Genomic DNA, 24,940 nt, shown 5'->3' with positions numbered 1-24,940 from the left:
GTTGTTTACTCTGGATAAGGTCACTGGATGTGGCCATTAGTTATCCCATTTAATAATCCCAACCACCCTTGAGAGCTACTATTGGCTCTGCATGCTGCAGGTGAGGAGACAGCGGACAGTCTTTTTCTTTTTACACTGTTTACCCCAAACTTGCTTTTAAAAACCCTTTTTATCACCCTCAGCTTTTTCCAAAATGTCAGGCTTAGCGTAATTGAGTGTTTATAGTCTTGCATCAGTGCGAGCCATAAATGCAGGCAGGTCTGGAGAATTTTCACGTTTTAGATGCTTCTCCTGGAGGCTGCCTCCCCAGCTGCCAGCTCTTTTCTGCCCCACTCTTAGGTCTCCAGTTGGTGGGGCGTGGTCAGAGGGTCTCTCTGTGATTCCATTGTTTTAATGTTCCTGTTTCTATCTGTGAGAAAAGATAATCAAGGACCTTCAACATTAGTGCCTGGGAGGCTCACACTTTAAAAATGAATTAAGGAGCGGCAGCGTTCTCTCACCGAACGTGAAGTGGTGCTGGGACCTGCACCCCAAGGAGCAGGTCGGCGTGAAGGGCAGGTCCCTGGGCCGCCGGGGCTGGGCGCTGCAGTTGGCAGGGTTGGATCAGGGTGGCCGACCCACCCCTGTTGATTCTGTGTTGTCTCCTTGGAAGGTGGAACCTCGAAAACGATGTGATTAGTAGTGTAGGTCTAGGCGCCTTTTGGGGGCTGTAGTCACCAAAAAGATTGGTCCTGACAAACCACCGGATAGAGTGTCTGAATATGGACAGATTTAAGCTAAATCTTTCAGGGAATTTATTTTCTTCATTCCCTCAAGAAACTTTGGTGTATCTTGGCTGACTCCGTCTTTAGAATTTTATTATTTGTGTGATTGTAATGTATCATGGATGCATTGCTGTGTAAAGGACAGAGTCATCACCATGCCTGGGACGGACACCAGGTGTGCTTACCAGCTGCTGCAGACCCAGCCAGTCACAGGGGTGAAGCAGGAGCTGTTGACGTGTGACCCTCCCCTTGCTCCATCCCATCCTCAAGTCGTCTTTAAAGGCTATAGCTTTCCTTTCCAGTGCATGCATGGCTTCATATACTAGTCAGGACATGCAAGTGTTATGATGTCAGGATAGGAGAATAGTTGAAACTGTGAATCAGAAGCTATCTGTTGAAAAGAACATGATTTACAACTACTTGCTGATTGCAAGTACCCGAACCATTTCTAATATTCAGGCTGGTTCTACTGGAAAGTGGGATTGGTACATCCAGACCAAATGTGGGATCAGTATGAGGTCTGCTGATATTTCTTATAGAAAGTTCTGCAGAGTCCTTCTGTCATGGTCAGGTTCATGTGTCAACTTGGCCAGGTGGTGGTACATGTTTGTCTGGGTGGGCAAGTGCTGGCCTCTCTATTGCTATGAGGACATTTCATAGAATTAAATCATGATCATGTCAGCTGCATCCACAGCTGATTCCATTTGTAATCAGCCAAGGAGGATTCAGAAGAGACAGGCTCTCTTCCTGCTTTGGCTGACAAGTCTGTCCTGTGGATTTTGTCCAGACACTCCATTGGAATTGTCAGCTTCACAGCCTGTTCTACAGATTTTGGACTCTACGTTCCCACAGTTACATGAGATGCTTTTATAAATTTTATATCTAACAGATATCTTCTGCTGATTCTGTTTCTCTAGAGAACCTTTGCTACTACAACTTGGTACCAGGAGTAGGTCTTAAGAAACAGAATCTTAAAAATGGGTTTTTATGAATGGTTTTCTAAACTGACTGGACTCAAAGGCACTAAGGATTCTGATTCCCATAATCAGAATGACATTGTCCATCCATGGAGTGAGTTGGCAAAAGAGATAGTCAAAATATCACCATTAGATTCTTCTAATGCTTCGCTTGTGTGAAGCCAGGCTCTGGGGGATAATGTTTTTGACACCTTTACAGAGTTTTGTGGAAATAGTAAGTATAGAGTTGTTGGCTGGTTGTTGTTAAATACACTGTATACATTAATGATTGAGGGGTTGGGCTTAAGGCTTCAAACGAGAAGCTTAAGCACCATCTAACAGATGTAGATGTTTCTGTGAGTATGCTGAAGGAAAATCTTATTTCCTGTAGCCATAGGCTTGAGCTCTCTGAAAATCAGACTCAGAATCTTATTGTTAGAGTCGCGACTTTGCAATGTAACTGAAATCTCAGTGTTGCATGGTGTCTGCCATTAAAGTGAGGGCATTGATTGGAAAGGAATGGGACATATGAATTGATAATGATGTCAGGGGTGAGGTTGAAACCCTAGGCCATATTGAGTCTTCTCTAGAAAACCCGGTAACAGTTTGCCCTAAGGACATAGCTGCCCCACCTCCAGCCTGCCTTGAGGAGTTGGCCACCCAGCCTCCACTTGAAGGGATTAGCCCTAGAGTGATTAATCCTGTTTCACCAGATGAAACTGCAAATGAATGCCCTGAAGCAAATGACTTGGAAGATACTTCTAATTCTTTTCATGACCCACCCCCACCACCCCTCAAAGCAGGAGTCAAAATAATCTGACTGACAGAGATTTGTACCATTGGCTAGTAAATCGTGGGGTACCTAGAAATACAATAGATGGGCAGTCTACTAAATTCCTGTTTGAGCTGTATAAACAAAAGAGTTCTGGGTCAAGTGAACAGAAGCTTAACTTGAATTACAAAAGGCTGAGTCATGGCCCCTTAATCAATTTCCAGGCTTGAGACAATTTACAGACCCAGAGCCCCTTGAATGAAGGGGAGGCCAGGTCCCTTTGGGGGAGAACCCTGTTACACTACCACAAACCTATACTGTTAATCTTCCTCCAAGCCTTCACCAAAGAGACCAGCAGCCTTTTACCAGGGTAACTACATTGGGGAAAAGGAAATGATCAGATATTTCAGGGATTATTAGTCACTGTTTTAGAAGTGACGTTAATTCCAAGGGACCCAAAATGTCACTCTGGTCCAACAGTCAGAGTGGGGGGCTTATGGACGTCAGTTGATCGATGGAGTTTTAGCTCAGGTCCATCTCACGGTGGGTCAAGTGGGGCCCCGGACCCATTCTGTAGTTATTTCCCCAGTTCCAGAATGCATAATTGGAGTAGACATACTGAGCAACTGGCAGAATCTCAACATTGGCTCTCTAACTTGTGTAGTGAGGGCTATTATGGTGGGCAAAGCCAAGTCGAAGCCACTAGAACTGCCCCTACCTAGCAAAATAGTAAATCAGAAGCAGTACGGGATTCCTGGAGGGATTGCAGAGATTACTGCTACTCTGAAGGACTTGAGGATGCAGGGGAGGTGATTCCCACCACAATCCCATTCAACTCTCCTATTTGGCCTGTTGCAGAAAACACATGGGTCTTGGAGGATGACAGTGGATTATCATAAGCTCAACCAGGTGCTGACTCCAATTGCAGCTGCTGTCCCAGATGTGGTATCATTGCTTGAGCAAATCAGTACATCTCCTGGTACTGGGTATGCAGCTATTGATCTGGCAGATGCTTTTTTCTCAATAGCTATTATTGAGAAACAGTTTGCTTTCAGCTGGCAAGGTCAGCAATATACTTTCACTGTCCTACCTCAGGGGTATATCAACTCTCAAGCCCTATATCATAATCTTGTCCACAGGGACCTTGATAGTTTGTCCCTCCCACAAGACATCACACTGGTCCATTATATTGATGATATCATGTTGATTGGACCCAGTGAGCAAGAAGTAGCAACTACTCTAGATTTACTGGTAAGGCATTTGTGTGTCAGGGGATGGGAGATAAATCCAACAAAAATACAGGGACTTTCCACCTCAGTGAAATTTCTAGGTGTCCAGGGGTATAGGGCATGTTGAAATATCCCTTCTAAGGTGAAGGAGAAGTTGCTGCATCTGGCCCCTCCTACGACCAAAAAAGAGGCACAACGTCTAGTTGGTCTCTTTGGATTTTGGTGACAACATACTCCTCATTTGGTTGTGCTACTCTGTCCCATTTATCGAGTGACCAGAAAAGCTGCTAATTTTGAGTGAGGAACTGAACAAGAGGAGGATATGCAACAGGTGCAGGCTGCTGTACAAACTGCTCTGCCACATTGGACTTCCAGATCCAATGGTGCTAGAAATGTCAATGGCAAATATAGATGCTGTTTGGAGCCTTTCGCAGACCCCTATAGGAGAATCACAGTGCAGACCCTTAGGATATTGGAGCAAAGCCTTACCATCTGCTGCAGATAACTACTCTCTTTTTGAGAAATAGATTTTGACCTGCTACTGGGCCTTGGTAGAGACTGTACATTTAACCATGGACCACCAAGTTACCATGAGACCTGAGCTGCCTATCATGAGCTGGGTGTTTTCTTACCCACCAAGCCATAAAGTTGGGCGTGCACAGCAGCACTCCATCATAAAATGGAAATGGTATATACTAGATAGGGCCAGATTGGGTAATATTCATTCTTAAACTTGATATCTTACAACTTAAATAGTATAACATAAACAAAACTGAAGGCACAAGTAAGTTACATGAGGAAGTGGCTCAAATGTTCGTGGTCTCTACTCCTGCCACATTACCTTCTCTTTCCCAGACCAGAGCTATGGCCTCTTGGGGACTTCCTTACAGTGAATTTACTGAGGAAAAGAAAACTCAGGCCTGGTTTACAGATGGTTCAGCACCATATGCAGGTACCACCTGAAAGTGGACAGCTGTAGCACTACAACCCCTTTCTGGGGTGTCCTTGAAGGACAGTGGTGAGGGAGAATCCTCCCAGTGGGCAGAACTTCGAGCAGTGCACCTGGTTGTTCATTTTGCTTGGAAGGAGAACTGGCCAGAGGTGCATTTGTATACTGACTCGTGGGCTGTTGCTAATGGTTTGGCTGGATGGTCAGGGACTTGGAAAGATCATAATTGGAAAATTGGTGACGAAGAAGTCTGGGGAAGAGGTATGTGGATAGACCTTTCTGAGTGGGCTAAAAACATGAAGATATTTGTGTCCCATGTGAATGCACACTAGAGGGTGACTTCAGCAAAGGAAGGTTTTGTTCTGTGGATACCAGTCAGCCTCTTTCCCCAGCAACTCCTGTTACTGCCCAATGGGCTCATGAACAAAGTGGTCATGGTGGTAGGGATGGAGGTTATGCATGGGCTCAGCAACATGGACTTCCACTCACTGAGGCCGATCTGGGTACAGCCACTGCTGAGTGCCCAGTCTGCCAGCAGCAGAGACCCTCACTCAGTCCCTGATATGGCACCATTCCCCGAGGTGATCAGCCAGCTACATGGTGGCAGGTTGATTACATTGGACCACTCCCTTCATGGAAGGGGCAGTGATTTGTTCTAACTGGAATAGGCACATACTCTAGATTGGGTTTGCTTTCCTTGCATGCAGTGCTTCTGCCAAAATTACCATCCGTGGGCTTACAGAATACCTTATCTATCATCACGGTATTCCACACCGCATTGCTTCTAATCAGGGAACACACTTCACAGCAAATGTAGTGCAGGAATGGACACATGCTCATGGAATTCTCTGGTCTAACTGTGTTCCCCATCATCCAGAAGCAGCTGGATTGATAGAACAGTGGAATGGCCCTTTGAAAACTCAGTTATGGTGCCAACTAGGTGGCAGTACCTTGAAGGGCTGGGGTAATGTTCTCCAGGAAGCTGTGTATGCTCTGAATCAGCGTCCGCTGTGTGGTGCTGTTTCTCCCATAGCCAGGATCCATAGGTCCAAGAACTAAGGGGTGGAAATGGGAGTGACACCACTCACTATTTCCTGTAGTGTCCACTAGGGAAATTTTTGCTTCCTGTCCCTGTGACTCTGACCCCTGCTGGTCTACAGGTTTTAGTTCCAGAAGGGGGTGTGTTTCCACCAGGAGAAAGCACAATGATTCCATTGAACTGTAGTCTAAGATTGCTACCTGGTCACTTTGAGCTACTCATGCCCCTGGATCAACAAGCCAAGAAGGGGATTACATTATTGGCTGGGGTGATTGACCCTGACTATCAGGGGGCAATAGAACTGCAACTACACAATGGAGGTAAAGAGGAATTTTCCTGGAATATAGGAGATCCCCTAGGGTGTCAGTACTACCATGCCCTGTGATTAAAATCAATGGAAAACTGCAACAACCCAATCCAGGCAGGATACCAATGGCTCTGAAACTTCAGGAATGAAGGTTTGGGTCACCCCACCAGGCGAAGAACCATTGTCAGCTGAAGTGCTTGCTGAGGGTAAAGGGAACAGGTAGTGGAATAAGGTAGTGATAAATATGAACTACGGCCATGCGATCAGTTACAGAAACAAAGACTGTTATGCTGTTTTGTTCATGTTACACTATTTAAGTTGTAAGATATCAAGTTTAAGAATGAATATTATCCAAGGACTTGCACCCTATTCTGGAGAGATTTACTGTGCTTCTGGTTATATACAGGACAGTTGAGTGTGGTTAGGTGAGAAAAAAAATGTGTCTTTTATTGTTTTCTGTTTAGAAATTAGGTATGGTTTAAGGTGATGAATATAGCTGCCAAGTTGACAAGGGGTGGACTGTCATGGTCAGGTTCATGTGTCAACTTGGCCAGGTGGTGGTATCTGTCTGGTTGGGCAAGTGCTGGCTTGTCTGTTGCTGTGAGGACATTTCATAGAATTAAATCATCATCACATTGGCTGCATCCACAGCTGATTCCACTTGTAATCAGCCAAGGGGCATGTCTTCTTTAATGAGTCATGCTTAATCTAATCACTGGAAGCCTTTTAAGGAGGATTCAGGAGAGACAGGCTCTCTTCCTGCTTTGGCTGGTGAGACTCTCCTGTGGAGTTCATTCAGACCCTCCATCGGAATCATCAGCTTCACAGCCTGTCCTTCAGATTTTGGACTCTACGTTCCCACATTTACATGAGACACTTTTATAAATTTTATATCTAACATATCTTCAGCTGATTCTGTTTCTCTAGACAACCCTCCCTAATACACCTGCCCTCTGGAGAGAGTGGTCAACAACAAAGGGGATGTCAGGTGGCTGAGGACGTTGGCAGGCATTACTGCACACCTGCATTGCGCTCGGAACAATCATGAAGTGGGGTACATCCCGGAAACCCACAGGATGAGAGGAAGGCTTGGTACAGATATGGTAGAGGTGGCTTCTGGGCAACGATGGTTAGTCTTACTGTCAGTATGGAAATGATCTCACTGTAGTTCTTTAGATGTTTAATCAGATACTCCTCAATCTTATATATGCTCTGGCAATTATTGGCTTACCTGATGGAAGCTGCCAACTTTTCTGACAAAATTCGTGTTCTTTTTGTGGCTGAAATGATAGAAAAGTTTGGAAGATTCACCAAAAAGGACAAATCAAAAGAGCTAGGGGATGTGATAATTGACATTGCAAGTAACATCATGTTGACTGATGAACGTGTCCTGTTGCTGGCACAGAGGGAAGCTAGAGCCTGAAGTAGAATTGTTCGATGTCCACAGCGAATTGCTATGTAACCATCTAGCAAATGGAGCTCATGTTGATTCAAGGTATTCACCCAGTATTTCCCCAAAAGCTTATGTCATCAAGGCTATTCATTTCACTAGGATGACCTGTACCATGTTCCTGAAAGTGGCAGCCTCTGATGGAACTGGACTTTCTGATTATGGCACGTGGGATCCAAATGGAAACCTAGATAAGCAGCTGAGCTTTAAGTGCCATGTGTCAAATACATTTTCAAGTCTGGCACTAAAAGACAGTATTGTGGAGGCTTTTATTCAGTTTCCTCCTTCCTTTTCTCACCAAAGCAAAAAAGAGAAGTCAGACCGACTGAGGACTCTATATAGGCTTCAACTCATTGCATTCTGCAGTGGGAAGCTTTTTTCAGCAACTGGAAATCCAGCAGATTTGACTGATAATAGAAAAGAACGCACAGTGTTTATGCCCTGATTCTCACCAAAACAGATGGTGTGAACGTGGACACTCACACTGTCCCTGTGAACGTGACACTGCATTGAATTGCACATGGAGCAGATGCCATTGCAGCTCCATGGGATTTTGATCTGCTGAATGGACAAGGCGGCTGGAAGTCACGTGGGTGCCATATGAGCCTCAGATGACAGCATCACTACGAGTCAGTGCCACCTTCTGAGTAACTATGCGGTTTCCGTGGATTTGAACTGTACAGCCAGACAGCTGCTCTCTTGCATCCTGTTGTTTATACTACTGCTCTAATTATCCCGTGTCTCTTGGAAGTTGTTGACAGTTATGTGTGCCATCGTAGTTTGATCAGAATCAGTCTTAAGAGTTGGCACATGCTTGTGAACTTGTGTTTTCATATTTTCCTGACCTGTATGGTTCTGTGGGAGGCATAACTCAAATGAGAAATGTGTCTGTCAAGCAGTTAAGTCAATATGAAAAATTGAATTGAAAAAAATTTATTGATATTACAAAGTAATTTCTTATATTTCATTAAATATAAAAGAAAAATGAATTAAACAAATAGATGTCTGGACTTCTGGGAAATTGTGATTTAAATTAAAAATGACTTATTAGATTTTGATTCAGATTATATATTATATTTAGATTTCTGTTTGATGCATGTTTGGAGGTTCTAAAGAAAATAGGTATAATAAAAAAGAATAAATTTACTTTTATAAACTTATTTTTATTGCTACTTTTAATATACTGCATTTTATATCCAGATCAATGACAAGGTGCCTTTTCATCCAAATGGAATTCTGTGATAAAGGGACATTGGAGCAGTGGATTGATAACAGAAGAGGCAAGAAATCAGACAAAGATTTAGTTTTGAATTTATTTGAACAGATAACAACAGGAGTGGCTTATATCCATTCAGAACAGTTAATTCATAGAGACCTTAAGGTAAGTGGAAAGTGTTCTTTGTTAGGATGTCTGTAATTTAAAAACTTCACTAGCTCTAGAATTGTGATGGATTGATAGTCATAGGGAAGTAATATCTATGATTATCTAAAGTTAGAATCAGTCTAGAACTTGCCCCAAATTCCAATCCATAGAAACATTCGGAAGATCTCCAGGGCTGGTGAACAGACGGCAGCAGTGAGACCTACAGGAAGGCTCATTTGCTCGTGGTCTGCTGGGCTGATCATGATACCCAGTTATAAACACTAATAGTTTTAGTGTACTGAACATCTCTGTGCATATTAATTGTGGCTGGCACAGTCTCTCTCTATATTTTGTAGATAAATCTATCTATCTATATCTGTGTATCTATATATCTGTATATATATATCTATCCCTTGCTCTGCTGCTCCTTGGGCCTATTGGAGAGGGGACATGGTTCTCTGAGTCTCTCAGCCATTACTCTTTACAGCGGTCACAACTACTGGGCCCAGAGTTTAGAATGTTGTTGGCATTTAGTTAGTCATTTCTGCCCCATAAGGAGCAAATTGCAGTAATCCAACACTTGGAGCATGTATCACTCTGTAGTATTTTACTTTTTTTCTGGCTTCCTATCTTTTTTCATTGTCTAGGCAAGCAGTTTTCCCTTCTCATCAGAATGAAAAAAAGAAGAGAAAACAGAACAGCTTTTCAGTCTTTCCCGCCCACTCTGCTCCCTGTGATTTGCCTGCTTCTGTCACACACCCGCCGAGCTGAGGCCATCACTGAATCTCTGCCCACACTCTTCCCACGTGGGGATGCTCTTCTGCCGGGCCCCGGATTCCCGTTCCTTTGCGTGGCCTTTCTGGTTCTGTCTAGACTCACCTTTTTTGTCTGGGCAGAAGCGCCTTCTCTGTATGGCTCTTGGCTATTTGCTTACCTCACCTGTCTAAAATAGCCAAGGACGAGGAACTTGAATCAGGAATATTCCTTGAGAAAAATAAGTGCTCATGTGTGTAGCATGTATCAGTGCAAGACAGGAGTAAGCAACCCTTAAAGTTGCTCAGAGCGTGGAGTCCTAGTGCCTTGGTTTGGAAGGATACATTTAGAATGGCTATACCTTCACTTTGGAATAAACACACATAGAGTTAAATGAGAAATGAAGCATAATTATTTATACATGCAGTAGTCCCATAAATGAAGTACAGACGTTAGGGTATTAACTCCCAGGCCCACTGCAGAATGAATGAGTGGAGCTTGTTGCTGCGTGCAGCTGCATGAAGTGCCTTGGTGCATGCGGAACCCTCCTCTTTCTCCACCTCTGCTCCTGTCTCCCACACCATCTGTGCCCTGCCCCACGTACACCTTGCAAAATTCCTCCTGTAGGTGGCTTTGCCAGAGAAGGATCCTTACCTAGTAAAGGCGCTCTTACACAAAGCCTACCCGTCTCCCTCTTTCTGTCGGAATCTAAAGAACTAGACCAAAGGTACTGGCGAAGGACCTGTCCCTGGCGCTTCTGGGGTGAGAGCTCACCGTCAGTGGCTGCTTTGTGTCTGGGCCGAGGCTCCTAACAGGCTCAGGCTTCTGGGTTGCCTCAATCTGAGCGTCAGCCCTTGTCCTTGTGTCTTTTAGTTTCACCCTTTTTTTTACCCCCTCTATAGCCATACGTTTTGCCTAGTTATACCTTAACTGATTAGATGAAATCTGGTATTATTGCTTTTCCATTTTAATGAACAAACACAAGTGATTGGATATTTTTATGTGATAGTCTCATGCAGCTTATATACTTAAACGGCATCGTGAATCCAATCTCTTGTTTCTCAGAGTCAGGTTGTAGCCTTATGTGGGACTAGCTGTTTCAGTTGCAAACTCAGCATATTCCTATGTTGTAACTTGAGTATGTAGTAGAATTTCCTCTCTTCACAACTACCTCACATACATCTGCATCTTCCCATCTCTATAACCGTTTAGGTTTGTTTAGGTTCCAATGTAATGTTCGTTGAATTCTAATCTAACTGTAATTTCCTCACAGGCCTTCACAGGCTGACTTCTTGGAAGCTCACCTTTCAGCCTCCTGTGGGCTTATCTTCTGTTTCTTCTTGCTTCCTTCAGTAGGCCTTCTCGTAATTGTACCCCACAGGGTCTCTGTGTGGGAAGTCCAGCGCTGTATTGAAAGTCTAGTCTTTTTAAGACTGGCAAAATATTGATTACATTATCACCAAGCTTCCTGATTTCATGGTCTTTAGAATATTGGTCAGCACCTTTTACAAAGCTGTGGAATGGGGATGATTACCCCTTATTCTGTCTTATCTTTATTTTCTCAATCTGCTTAAGTGATTACATGGAAAAATTACTTCAGTGCTATCTGTCAGCTTCTTTTACCTTGGTTGGCCTTCGAGGTAGAAGGGCATGTTTGTAAGAGATTGTCAGAGGCCTGGAGGAAGTGACGTAAAGGAAACCCCAGCAGCAGTTCTGCACAGAATCTTCTCCAGTGTGGCTGGGCATAGGCCCATTCCAAATCTCATGATTGGAAGGCATCTCTGGGATGTGGCTCCTCTCTGACCCTGGCCTCTCATATTTGCATCATTCCCACCACGTGAATGTCCAGCCCCAACGTGAATACTTCCTGGGATGGAGAACTCTCTCTTTTTCTTTGGACCATACTGTTAGTATATTAGGATAGAGTAAAGTCAGTCTTGTGGCCGTTTCCATGTTCTAGACCCAGATCCATCCCCTGAGACCAGGCAGAACGAATCCGCCTTCAGCCTGACAGCTGTTTGAAGGCAGTTATGCCCCAAGCCTTCTCAGCTGTCAACTAAAAAGTCCTTACTTCCTAAAGATGGCAATTTAAGGACCTGTGATATTAAATTCTGACTTGGGTTATGTATTAGTGAGGTTCTTCAGAGAATGAGAACTGACAGGATTTATATATGTGTTGAGATTTTTGTAATAGGAATTGGCTCACCGACTGTGGGAATTGGCAAGTCCAAATTCCCAGAAGTTGCAAGTTGAGATCTCTGATTAAGGTTTCAATAAATTCCCCAGGAAAACCTGGGCTGGCTGACATGGAAGAATTCTTCTTTCTGACTCTTGGAATTATTAGGCCTCCCTTTAAGGCCTGCAACTGATTGGATGAGATTTCTCTCACTGCCAAGCTAATCTCCTTTCCTGGTATAGATGTGATCAGTCACAGCTGCAATCAACTGACTAATGATTTAGAGCCACAGAAACCCCCATAGTAACGGTCAGGCCAGTGCTTGCTTGACCAGCAAAACTGGAAACCACAACCTAGCCAAGCTGACACGTAAATCTAACCCATGTAAGGATAAATGCCTTATAAATAGGAAAATTGCTATTACTAAATATGATTCAGATATGTGGTAAAAGCCTACCAAATTATTATATATAAATTAAACATTGTATTTTTTTTTTTAGCCAAGTAACATATTTTTGGTGGATCTTACAAAAATAAAGATTGGAGACTTTGGACTTGTAACATCCTTGAAAACTAATGAAAAGCGAACAGGTGACAAGGGAACTTTGCGATATATGAGCCCAGAACAGGTGAGGTCCCTTTCTTTCTGTCTATATAGTTTTGACTTTTTTTTTAAGGATAAAAATAATCGACACTTCTTATAAAATTAAAATAGTGCAGAAGTATATAAAACAAAAATGGAAAATTCCCCTTAACCTTCCTCTTCACTCCTACTTTTCTCACCTGAAGTAACTTTTCAGTTTGTTACTTACCCTTTTAGAGCATTTTTGTGGAAGTTATAAAAATATTGAAGCTCAAAAATATATGAATAAACACTTTTATATAAATATAAACATGTACACATGTACTAGGATATTATTTGTGATTTGATTTTCTGACTAAAAAATGTATTTCCATATTAGTACAAGTAGATTTGCCACATTCTTTTTAGTAGCTGCACTATATACCTATGTATGGATGTATCGTGATTTAATAGCCACTTCCTTATTGATTTCTCATTTATTTTAAGGCTGTTTCCAAATTTTTACATTTGCAAACATGTTATAATAAACATTCTTCCTTATCTTTGGGCTCAAGAACAAAATTAACATATATCTATGGTAATCTGTACCACAATTTGTTTATCCATTATCCTGTTGATGGACATTTGGATTGTTTCCAGTTATGGAATATTAGGAATAGAGCTGCTATGGACATTTGCATACAGGTCTTTTTCGTAGAATTAGCCTTTTCTATAATATTTAACTGTTCATTGTATGCTTACTTTAAATAGAGGCAGAACTGAGTAGAATAAATCCTTTGGTTTATAATTTCCTTTCTTATATTAGGATTAAAGTTTTAAACATATGTTATATAATCTAGTGTTCTCTGCCAATAATTATAATAATGTCTAACATTTTTGAGAATTTAGCACCTTCCAGGCACTGGGTTAAATATTTTACTACCTACTGGGCACTATTTTAAGTGCTTTATGTGCTGTATTTCATTTAACCCCCATAACAAACCTCTGAGGTTGGTCCTATTGTTATCCCCATTTTAAGACTGAGATTACTCCTGTATTTATGTTGAATTTGCACTTGCGATTTCAGCTCCTAAGTGGTAAAGCTGTGATTTGAACCTGGGCATTCTAATTCTACAGCTTCTGCTAACAAACATACATTACTGTGTGATACAAGATATTTAGGTCAAATAGCCTTTTTAGGCTCCAGAATACAGGCCTATTTATATCAGGTGAGTAACAATGTCAATATATTTTGGTTTCTTCAGCTATCTTCACAAGAATATGGAAATGAAGTGGACATATTTGCTTTGGGGCTAATTCTTGCTGAACTTCTTCACATATGCATCAGTTTTCAGGAAACAATCAAGGTAAATAAACTCAAAGAATTAGCTGACAAAAATTATTGGCCCTCCTTTTCAAAGTGCTGCTGCCGATGTTTATTACCCTTGTGTAAGGGTTTGAATATGTCTGCCTGCAAATGAAATATAGATTTTCACTTCCAAATTTTGACAACCTTTTTTTTTTTCTGTTCTTTGGAAGGGGTTTGTTCTAGTCTGCCAAAGCTGCCAGAATGCAATATACCAGAGATGGATTGGCTTGTAATAAAAGGGGATTTATTTACTTAAAGACTTATAGTTCTTCAGAAGAAAGGCAGCCAACTTTCATCTGAGGTTCTTTCTTACATGGGAAGGCACAGAGCGATCTCTGCTGGCCTTCTCTCCAGGCCTCTGGGTTCCAACAACTTTGCCTGGGGTGATTCCTTTCTGCATCTCCAAATGCCTGGGCTGAGTTACGAGTGCTGAGATTAGGTATCCTGAGCTGCTTGGGCTTGCTATGTTGAGCTCTCGCATTTAAGCTTCCAGCCAATTAAATCAAATGTCATTCATTGCAGCAGGCATGCCTCTTAGCCGACTACAGATGTAATCAGCAACAGATGAGCTTCACATGCCATTGGTCCTGCCCACAGCAGCAGAACTAGGCACCTTCACCTGGCCAAGTTGACACCTGAACCTGACTACCACATGGTTCATGTCTCATAAAACTACAGCTGTTTCTTATTCTAATCAGTCAGTAAACTTTTATTGATTGCCTCCTTTGCATACGGCACTGGACTGAGTGCTACACGGGCTATAAAAATGAACAAGCGAAAAAAAAAAAGAACAAGCCTTGTTCTCAAGGAGATTATATTTTAGAAGGGGGAAAAACATAAGGGAATGCAATAAATGTTTTAAGAGAAGGCATAACATGTTATGGAAAAGGCTAGAAGAGAGATCTTTCCAGCTGTGTGGAATTAGGTTTCATGGCGGCATTTAAGCTGAGCTCTGAAAGATTAGTTGGCTTCCAGTAGCCCAATATAGGAAGAAGGGGATTCCAGCATAGAGACAGGAATGTGTCAGGTGTTTGGGAACAGCGGGCAGTTGCTTTTTTTTGGCATGGGCAGGTGCCAAACCCAGTCTCCAGCCTGGCAGGCAAAAACTCTGCCTGCTCAGCCACTGTGGCCCATCCTGGACACCTGCACTTTATTGAAACATAATGAAGTACAAGGAAACGGTGGTTGATGGGCCTGGAAAGGCAGGCTGGGACTGAGTTGAGGAAGGACTGTGGATTTTCTTGTGTTGTCAGTGGAGTGCTACGGAAGGCAGGCACTGAATATCCTAATCTGAACTTTGGGAAAGGGGACTCACCTGGAGTCAACAGCTTTTACTTCTGTAAAGCAGGGTTAATGAAAGTATTATCGATTGGGTTCCAAAAAGGATGAAGGGAAATAAGGCAAATGCTATTTAACATGTGGCAATATCAGAGATGGTTATTAGTGTGTGTGTGCATGTGTGTGTGCGTGCGTGTGCACGTGTGTGCGCTTGTGGAGAGGGGAGTGTCTGCTTCTTTCTTGACTAAAGGGACTTCCAAGATCCAGAAGTATCCTAGGATTAGGGCATCCACAGCTGTTAATGCTTTTTAAATTTATTTTTCCTCCCAAGTAAATAATTCCCTAATGAAAATATCTTTTACTTTCAGATTTTCAAAGACCTAAGGGATGGCATCTTCCCAGATGTATTTGATAGCCAGGAAGTAAGCTCTTGAAAATAATCACTTTCATTTATTTCAATGTTTTATTTCTTCGTAATGACCCTAATTATCATTACAGAAAAATCTCCTGGAGAAGTTACTCTCAAAGGAACCCAAGAAACGACCTAAAGCGCCTGAAATCCTGAAGACCTTGAGTGAGTGGAAGCTCAGATCAGAGAAGAAGAAGCGAAACACATGTTAGGGCCCTTCTGAAAAGTATTCTGCTTCAGATATGTGGTTTTCCTTTAACTGTCGAAAACCTGATAGGGTATATTGATATTTACCTTCTATGTTCATTTTCCCCTTAATTTTCTACTACGTTCGCAGAAAAGTTTTCATTTTTTACATCAAAAAACATCCTTACCTTTGGCTTTCCTCAACTCATCTATTTATTCTAAGAAGGGAAAAATCTCTTAAACTTACTTTTTAAAAAAAACAATCAATCAATAATGAAATATTTATTAAGCGTCTACTGTTTCTAGGCCAAGAAAGATAATAAGATCTTTCCCTGTCTTAAATACATTACAAGCCAGTTGGAGAAATGTGATACCCATAAAAAGATAAATGATACACAGTCTCCTTGGAAAATGATTTAGTATTACCTAGTAAAGTGGAAGCTGTGCTTATGCTCACAGCCATGAATTCATTCCCATATGTATCCTTACAAGAGCATTCATAGACACTGTATATAACAGGCAAAAGAACAGGAAGCAAACTTAATGTCCAAGAGTGGAATGGGCCAATAAATTGTATTATATTCACAGAAATACTAAATAGCAGTGAAATAAATGAATTACAGCCAAGGGCAGCAGCATCATAATAGCTCTTAGAAAATATATACAGAATGATTCCATTTATAATAAAGCTTCAGAATATGTGAAACCAAATCACTTAAATAAAAAAAAATTTTTTAAGGAATCCAAATAAATGTGGTAAAACAAAGAAGGGAAGGAAGGAAATAAGAAATATTAAATTCAGATTAGTGGTTATTTCTGAGAAGGGGGGTGTGATTGGGGAAATGGACTTCCAAGGTAATGGTGTTAACTGTTTTCTTAAGCTGATGTAGACTCCACTAACATTTGCTCTTTTTACCTTAAAAATATTTTATAAATGTTTTTTTTTTTGGTATCTATATTAATAAACATTTTAAAGAAAAGATCACTGTGGTATAAGATGGTAACATAGTATGGAAAATAGTCAGTCTAGAGGATTGGAATCACCTTGTACTGAAGTATCAAGGCCCAGGGCTTAAGAAGGGACATTCCAGTGAGGGCCCCAAGAATGCAAGGACTTTGAGTGATTAGAGAAGAGGTCACATGGGCAGTTTGGGCACGGGACATGACATAAGATCAGGGAAGGATATATTGGAGGAACATGGGGTACACTAGTTTGTTGTCTGGAGTTGCTTATTGGAAGATAATTTGAGCTGCGTCTTGAAGACTGAGGATTAATTAAACTTTATAGCCAACTCACCATTCTAAAGCTGCAATGTAACTTTACAGCATTTTGTTAATGAGCCAAATTTAGGCCAAGCAGAACATAAGAAAAATCACAGTAAGAGAAACTACTTTTAGTTTGCTAGGCTGCTCAAAGCAGAAACCAGGAAGTGTTTTTTTGTTGTTTTTTTTTTTCACATGGGCAGGCACCAGGAATCGAACCTGGGTCTCCGGCATGGCAGGTGAGAACTCAGCTGCTGAGCCACCGTGGTCCACCTAAGAATCTACTTTTATGATGCCTTATAGCTATTTTTAAAGTGTTACTAACTGGCAGTTAATATATTTCTCAATTAGTAATTGATCAAGGCAGGGCTCATCAACGGATGCTAAAACTACTAGGTGAAAAAGTGTTAGGCAATATGTTCTTCATAAGGAATTACATATATTTCACAGATGATATATCAATTACAAAGGGGAAGATATATCTTCACAATGGCCCAGTCTCATGGTCATTCCAACAACCAAGTGATCAAATTTCACATCACTGAAAATGGGACCACCTAACACTATATGTATGCAGTTTTTCACTATTTAGATTTCACCTATTTGGTTTTCTTGTCCAAAGTGTTTAAGTGAAATTTCATCATGAGGAAATTATTAGGCATATCCTTCATGTAGCTCATTCTATAAATAATTGACCTGGGTTTCTCAAAAAAAAGTCAGTGTCATGAAAAAAAAAGTAAGTGATCTATTCTAAATAGACTACAGAGCTCTAATGAGCAAATGCAGTGCTTGAATATTGATTGTATTCTGGGAATTAAAAAGGAAAAGAAAATAGCTAACAGCTATAAAAGACATTTTTTTGGACATTAGCATTTGAATATGGACTATTAAATGACATTATAGAAATATTGTTAATTCTCTTAGGTGTGATAATGGTAATGTCATCATGCAAGAAAATGTCTTATTTCTAGGCAGTACAGACAGAAATACTTAGGAGTAAAGTGTCATGATGCCTGCAAGTTTCAAATATTGAGTAAAAACCAGTGTGTGTATAAAAATATGGAGGGTGGGGAGAAAGTAAATGTAGCAAAATGTTAACAATTTATTAATCTAGATAGAAATATATGAGCATACGTGTATTTTTGAATTTTTCTTTAGGTTTGAAAATTTTTTGGGTGGAGTGAAATCTTCAAAAAACAACTGATATTATATGGTTGTTTTTTTTTTTTGCATGGGCAGGCACCGGGAACTGAACCTGGGTCTCCGGCCCGGCAGGAGGAAACTCTGCCACTGAGCCACCATCATACTGCCGTAATATTATATGGTTTTGATGAATGAGGCTAATTTCAAAGAAAAAAAGTGATGAATGTGGCAAGTCAGTGAGAACATAGCCTTACTTTACCCTCCTCATTTTAATGTTTTTACTTTTATGAAATAAATATAACATTAGCAGCTTTTATTTATCTGTGAGCATATATTTTCTCAGCATCAAAAATATAGTGAATTTAAAAGTATCCTGTTAGGGCAGGCAACAGTGGCTCAGTGGCAGAGTTCTCATCTGCTATGCCGGAGACCCGGATTCAATTCCTGGTGCCTGCCCATGTTAAAAAAGATATATATGTCCTTTTAATCAGAGCAGGAGAGGAGCTAGAGCTAATTAAAACACAGTGTGTATGTATAATCTACATAATTTGTGGGACCCAGTGCAAAATGAAAACTCAGGGGCCATAATTCAAAAATTAAGTGTGGGGAACTTCTGAGCATGGAAAAGACAGACCTGTATATATGTATGTATACATACGTACATGTGCATGCATATATGCACACGTGTAAACACTTACATATACATACATATATATATATGTATCTGCGAGGAAATGCTTAAAAGTCTAAATATGAGCTTTCCCAACCCTCCACTATAGACTTACTAGAGACATAAACTTACAATATCCACTGCCCACTTGAGTGGTTTGCCCATAACTTGAGGTTCCTGGCGTACTAACTTTTCATTATGGAAATGTTCCAAACACACATAAAAATAAAACAGATAATGAAACCTGTCACCCAGTTTCAACAACTATCAATATTCTGCCTTTCTTACTCTATCTACTCTCTTCCCTTTTTTGTTTCTTTTGCTGAAGTCTTTAAAAGCAAATCTCTGGCATTATAGCATTTTGCTTGTAAATATTTTAAAATGCCTCTCTAAAAGAGGTCTTTACATTTTAACAAAACCAAAATATTATTGAGATACTCAAATCAACAATATTTCCTAAATTTTTTAATAATAGTCTATATTCAGTTTCCCTATCTCAAAAATATCTTTTTATTGATTGTTTAAACCAGGATCCAACATTACATTTGGTTGAAATATTTTAATTGATAATATTTACCCCTGTTTTTTCTCTCCTCTTGCCCTTTCTTTGAAGCTGGACCCTACGTTGTGTAGAATTTCCTCTGTCCAGGATTCAGCTAACGGTATCTCCATAGTGTCATTTAACATAACCTTCTATTGCTCACGTTACCATAAACTGACCTAGAAGCCTGATTAAATTCTGCTTCAGTTGTTTTCGTGACCACTCCATAGGGGATGCAGCACACTTCTTACTACAGTACTTTAGGATGAACGTGATGTGTGACTCTTCCACTGGCAGTGATGTTAAGTGTGATCAGGGGGTTCACGTAGTAGTATCCACTGTAAAACTTCCTGCCAATCTTTCACCCAGTGGTTTTAGCAGCCATTGATAGTTGTTGCCTGGATCTTAATGAATCTTAGTTCATTAAGAATTGCAAAATAGCGATTTTCTGATGCTATCAAACCTCTTGCATTTGTCATCTGATTATTCCATAAAGGAGAACTTTCTTTTACGCTGAATTGGAAATATGGGATATGTGATTTATCCATTTTTAGAATGGGGTGATTCCCTAGCAACCTCCACAGGTGACAAATGAATTTTTTTGGTTTTTTATTTTTAAGAGGGATGTGACCTAATCAGTACTTTGCAACAGTCTGCTTATAATAGGTAGGAGCAGGAAGAGACTATTTGAAAAATCAGAAGGCTGGTGAAAGCAAAGAGGGCCTGAATGATAGTAGGAGATAGAAACTAGAAATATTACTGAGGTAAAAAACAATAGGTGTTGGCAATTAATTGGATGTAGGGATTAAGGAAAAGGTAAGCATCAATGATTTCTTCCAAGTTTGTTTCAAGGTGAATCGTACAGTAATATTGCCATTAAAGGAAATAGGGCATGGTGAGGCAGAGCATATTTGGGAGGGAAGACAAATCCCATTTTGGAGGTGCCATCTTTGAGGTACTATAGATCAGACTGTAGGAAATGCTGGATAGAAGCTCAAGACAAATGCTGGGATTGGAATCAAACAGGAATCAATCCAGGAGATTGTCAAGGAGGTGGTGGTGGTGGAGAACATTATACAGAGGAAAAAGGACTGAAGAACTAAGCAAACATCTGTATTTAGATAGTTACTTAGTTACTGTTTATATCTAAAGGTCCATCTAGTTCTGAATGATATCTGTGATTCTCACCTTTCTTAATCCTACACAGCCTCAGAACAGTTACTGATAAAGGACCCACAATTAGTAGAAGGGACCACAATTGGGAGAAGTACTATGGCCTCTCTATTGGTTTAAATTTTAATTAATTAAAAACTATGTCATAGGTAAAACTGTGAGGCAAATAAAATGCCTCTCAAATACATATGGCAGGTTTTTTTTAATTGAAAGGAAGCTTTTTTCTTAATAGAGCTGTCGATGGACTTTTTCTCTTTTTTTTGTGAAAAATAATATATATACAAAACAATAAATTTCAAAGCACAGCACAACAATTAGTTGTAGAACAGATTTCAGGGTTTGGTATGGGTTACAATGCCACAATTTTAGGTTTTTATTTCTAGTTGCTGTAAGATACTGAAGACTAAAATGATTCTGCAATCATGCTCATTTGTTAAACTCTACCTTCTCTGTATAACTCCATCATCACCTTTGGTCTTTTCTCCTACTCTTTAAGGGTATTTGGGCTATGCCCATTCTAACTCTTTCTTGTTAGAAGAGGCTGTTGATAATGTGGGATAGGGAGGGGGATGGAACCAGTTGATATGGAGAGTCTGGCCCCTCTGCATTTCAGACTTACCTGGTCCAGGGACCCATCTGGAAGTTGTAGGTTTCTGGAAAGTTACCCTAGTGCATGGAATCTTTGTAGAATCTTATATAATGTCCTCAGTGTTCTTTAGGATTGGCAGGAATGGTTTGTTATGATAGCAGCAATTTCTAACTGAAGCTTGCGTAAGAGTAACCTCTAGAGTAGCCTCTCAACTCTATTTGAGCTCTCTCAGCCACCAATACTTTATTAGTTACACTTCTTTTCCCCCTTTTGGTCAGGATGGCATTATTGATCCCACAGTGCCAAGGCAAGGCTCATCCCTGGGAGTCATCTCCCACGCATGTGGCTCTTTTGAGGTTAATTTGATATCTGTATTAGTTTGGCTGATGTAACAAATCATCACAACCTTGGTGGCTTAAAACAACACATTCATTCTTTTATAGTTCTGGAAGCCAGAAGTCTGAAATCAGTTTCACTAGGCTAAAGTTAAGGTTTGGGCAGGACCATGCCTCCTATAGAGGCTCTAGAGAAGAATCTGTTTCCTAGCCTTTTCCATCTTCTGGTGGTTGCTGTTGTTTCTTGGCTTGTGGCTCTTCTATCTTCAAAGACAGAAGCATAGCATCTTGCTTCAGTGGTCACATTACCTTCTGTGGCGTCAGATATCCCTCTTATAAGGGTACTTGCTGTTATATTTAAGATCCAACCAAATAATCCAGGATAATCTTCCAATTCAAGATCCTTAATTTAAATATCATCTGCAAAGACCATTTTCCACATAAGGTAAGTCGTAGGTTTCATGGATTTAGAGCTGATATCTTTTAGAGTCATTATTCAGTCTACCCTAGGGCCTGTGGAGAGTCTTTGCTTGCTCTACCTTTTGCTTTGACCATTGTCAGAAATAACTCTTTACAAGTCTGTATTTATGTCTGTCAATCATCTATTTATCTGTAAGTTTAAAAATCAAGGTAACATTTATGATAATGCTATTATTTTCTATTCTGTCCCACTTTAATGGGATGATACCTGCAGTACAGCAGTTTCCCAAAAGTGGCACTATTCACATTTTGGGTTGGCTAATCCCTTGTTGTGGGTGGCTGTCCTGTAGCATGCTGAGCTGCATCCCTGGCCTTTATTCAAAATTGGCCCTTGTTGAGAACCATTGTCCTAAGCATTGGTTCTCAAAGTATGGTCTCTGGACCACAATCATCAGCATCACCTGGGAACTTGTTAGAAACGTAAATTCTTGATTCCTACCTCAGTCCTATTGAAGCAGAAAGTCTGGGGCTGGACCCAGAAATATGTTTCAGTAAAACCTGGAGATGATTCTGATGTACCGTAAGGCTTGTGGATTATGTTCTAGGGCAGTGCTTCTCAACTGGAGTGATTTTGTCTCCCATGGGACATTTAGCACTATCTAGAGATATTTTTCATTATCACTTACAGGGGGTGGGGGATCGGGGAAGGGTTGTATGCTCCTGGTATCTAGTGGATGGAGGTCAGGGAGATTGCTAAACATCCCACAGACCACAGGACAGCCCCCCACAACAAAGAATTATCCAACCTAAAATGTCAGTCTTTCTGAGATTAGGAAATTCTGGTCTAGGATGGTGTGGAGGTTTGGAACTGCATACACCACCAAAAATCCGTTCCATTGGGTGTACACCGGTTGGTTGTAAGTAGCACTTTTGATGAGATTTCTTCAGTTAAGGCATGGCCCAGGGTGGGTCTTAATCCTCTTACTGGGATCCTTTATAAATGGGATAAAGAGAGAGAGCGTGAGCAAGCATGCCTGGATCCATGTGGACATTTTCCTGTTCTCTAATCCTAAGTGATTAAATTCCCACTGTTTCAGCCAATGTATTTCATGGTATCTGCTTTACACAACTTAGGAAACGAAAACAGATAGGTTTCAAAGTGTTGATAAATTTATTGCTGATCCAGGTAACTACAGTGGCCTCTTACACTTCTTGTGGCTTCCATTCTATTTCTTACAGCCCTTCTCTACAATCCTTCCTGTGCGTTTTCTTTTGCAGTGTTTTTCTTAACACAGATCTGATTATGTTACTTCTTTACTCAAGATTCTATAAAGATTTCGGTTCAAGTGATTATTTGACATTTTCAGTATGATCCCAGCCTGACTTCCTAAATTTACCTCCCATTATGCATCCCATGTTCAGTGTCACCTGAAAAGGCTCTAGCAACAAGTCTGCTCAGTGCAAACTGGATAGGCCTTTGCCCCCAATGGCTCCCCTCTTTAGCTTCTACCTGTAATTCTCTTTCTCATAATTAAAAGAAAAATATATTCGTTTCACTGAAAGATAATGCAGTACTACATTTAATATTCAAATATGTACATTTCAAAGTGTTCAGTTTCTTAGCCTTTTGATCAAGATCAAGTATGGTAACAGTGTTTACTGGTGTATAATATATTCAGAGTTTTGTATCCATCACCACAGTCAACTTTGTAACATTTTCACCACCCCAAAAAGACACACACCCATTAGCAGTCACTCTCCACTTCCCTACAACCCCTCCAGTCTTATGCAACCACCAGTCTACTTTCTGTTTCTATAGATTTGCCTATTCTGGACATTTAATGTAAATGGAATCATATGTGGTCTTTTTCACATATTATATTGAGCTTAATATTTTAAGGTTCATCCATAACAGTAGTATGGGTCAATACTTTGTTCCGTTTTTTTGCTGAATATTTCAGTGAATGGTTTTAACACATTTTATTTATCCATTCATCAGTTAATGGGCATTTGGGTTGTTTCCATTTTGGGGCTATTATGAATAATGCTGCCATGAATATTTGCGTACAAGTTTTCCGTGGACCTGTGTTTTCATTTCTCTTGGTTATATACCTAGAAGTGGAGTGTTTGGGTCATATGGTAACTCCTTCCTCACAACTTTACATGTTAAAGTTATATCCGTCTTACGGAATCCAAATCAAGGGTTACTTCTCTAGTGTTCCGCTGTCTCCCACTCAGAACTAATGTTCTTCCTGGTCATTATTCGGTGCTTTATTGTTGTGCTTACCAGTCTAAACTTACAGTTCAGTTACTCCTGGATGGCTCTCTCCCACATACTGTAAATTTCTAGAAAGTGGGGACAGACCCTCTCATTTTTTGCATCAAGTGTACATTTAGTAACTCTTGAATAACTTTTGAATTGGTGGGGAATAAAAAGAAGTGTTAAGAATTTCTTATGCTTAATCCTATAAAATTCGCCTCAAATTTAATAATAGTAATGTTCAAAAATTTTAATAATTAGTATGGTATGTATAATCTTTTTTCTGTTTTCATTTTATTTCTTTTTCTGTTGTCTTTTTATTTCTTTTTCTGGATTGATGCAAATGTTCTAAGAAATGATGAATATGCAACTAAGTGATGATATTGTGAATTACTGATTATATATGTTAATGTTTTAGTTCATTTGTTGCATTTTTTTAATTAATAAATAAATTTAAAAAAATTTTAATAATTAAATGTTTGCCTAAAAAACAAAGTAAATGTGTATGGTAAACTGGTTTGGTACATAAAAGTGTTTTTGTTTATTCCGAACTTCAGAAGCTACAGTATTTTGGATTTATAATTAAAAAAGCAAAACATCTTAGAAATTCTAGGTAGGACTTTAAAAGTACATTTAACACAATATAAACAAGGTAAATGGCAACATGATGTTAAAATTCACTTTGTTTTAAAGTTTCAAATTTCATATAAATGTTTTAAAGCACATTAAAAAGCTATTTTCAGTGTTTTGCTCTCCTGGTCTCATCATTGTCTAGCTGTGAAATCACAAAAGGCCTGTACAGAGGAGAAGAGTTTCTCCTCATGCTGAAAGCGTGACTTTTTAGCCTCAGGTGGACAGGAATGGGAGGGACTCTTCTGCTCTCCAAGGCCCTAGCCCTGCAAGTGTGGGCCTGGGGAAGCAACGGTTACATCAAGGTGATTCCTACATTCTCAGCGTAATTTTTGATAAATATATTTGAAATAT

At 40.2% G+C, this 24,940-nt stretch overlaps 1 protein-coding gene and 1 pseudogene across 4 annotated transcripts in view; both read left to right on the top strand.

Annotated features, from left to right (window-relative positions):
- The window catches only part of EIF2AK2 (eukaryotic translation initiation factor 2 alpha kinase 2), a 66,236-nt gene extending 41,504 nt beyond the window's left edge, over positions 1-24,732 (top strand). For 2 of the 4 annotated variants that reach the window (XM_077133990.1, XM_077133987.1), the window contains 6 exons: positions 7,422-7,511; positions 8,667-8,847; positions 12,259-12,387; positions 13,586-13,687; positions 15,336-15,389; positions 15,466-24,732. In XM_077133990.1, coding sequence (XP_076990105.1) covers positions 7,422-7,511; positions 8,667-8,847; positions 12,259-12,387; positions 13,586-13,687; positions 15,336-15,389; positions 15,466-15,588 — 679 coding nt within the window. In that variant the 3' untranslated portion in view covers positions 15,589-24,732. The remainder of the gene's footprint in view (positions 1-7,421; positions 7,512-8,666; positions 8,848-12,258; positions 12,388-13,585; positions 13,688-15,335; positions 15,390-15,465) is intronic. The other 2 variants (XM_077133989.1, XM_077133988.1) reach the window with 2 other exon arrangements.
- LOC143661639 (uncharacterized) lies at positions 249-7,385 on the top strand (annotated as a pseudogene).
- Positions 24,733-24,940: the final 208 nt, after the last annotated feature.

This window comes from Tamandua tetradactyla, chromosome 17 (assembly GCF_023851605.1).
Source record: "Tamandua tetradactyla isolate mTamTet1 chromosome 17, mTamTet1.pri, whole genome shotgun sequence".
NCBI classification, from domain to species: domain Eukaryota; kingdom Metazoa; phylum Chordata; class Mammalia; order Pilosa; family Myrmecophagidae; genus Tamandua; species Tamandua tetradactyla.
Note: the sequence above shows the minus strand (reverse complement) of the source record. Positions and strands in the feature narration are given on the sequence as shown.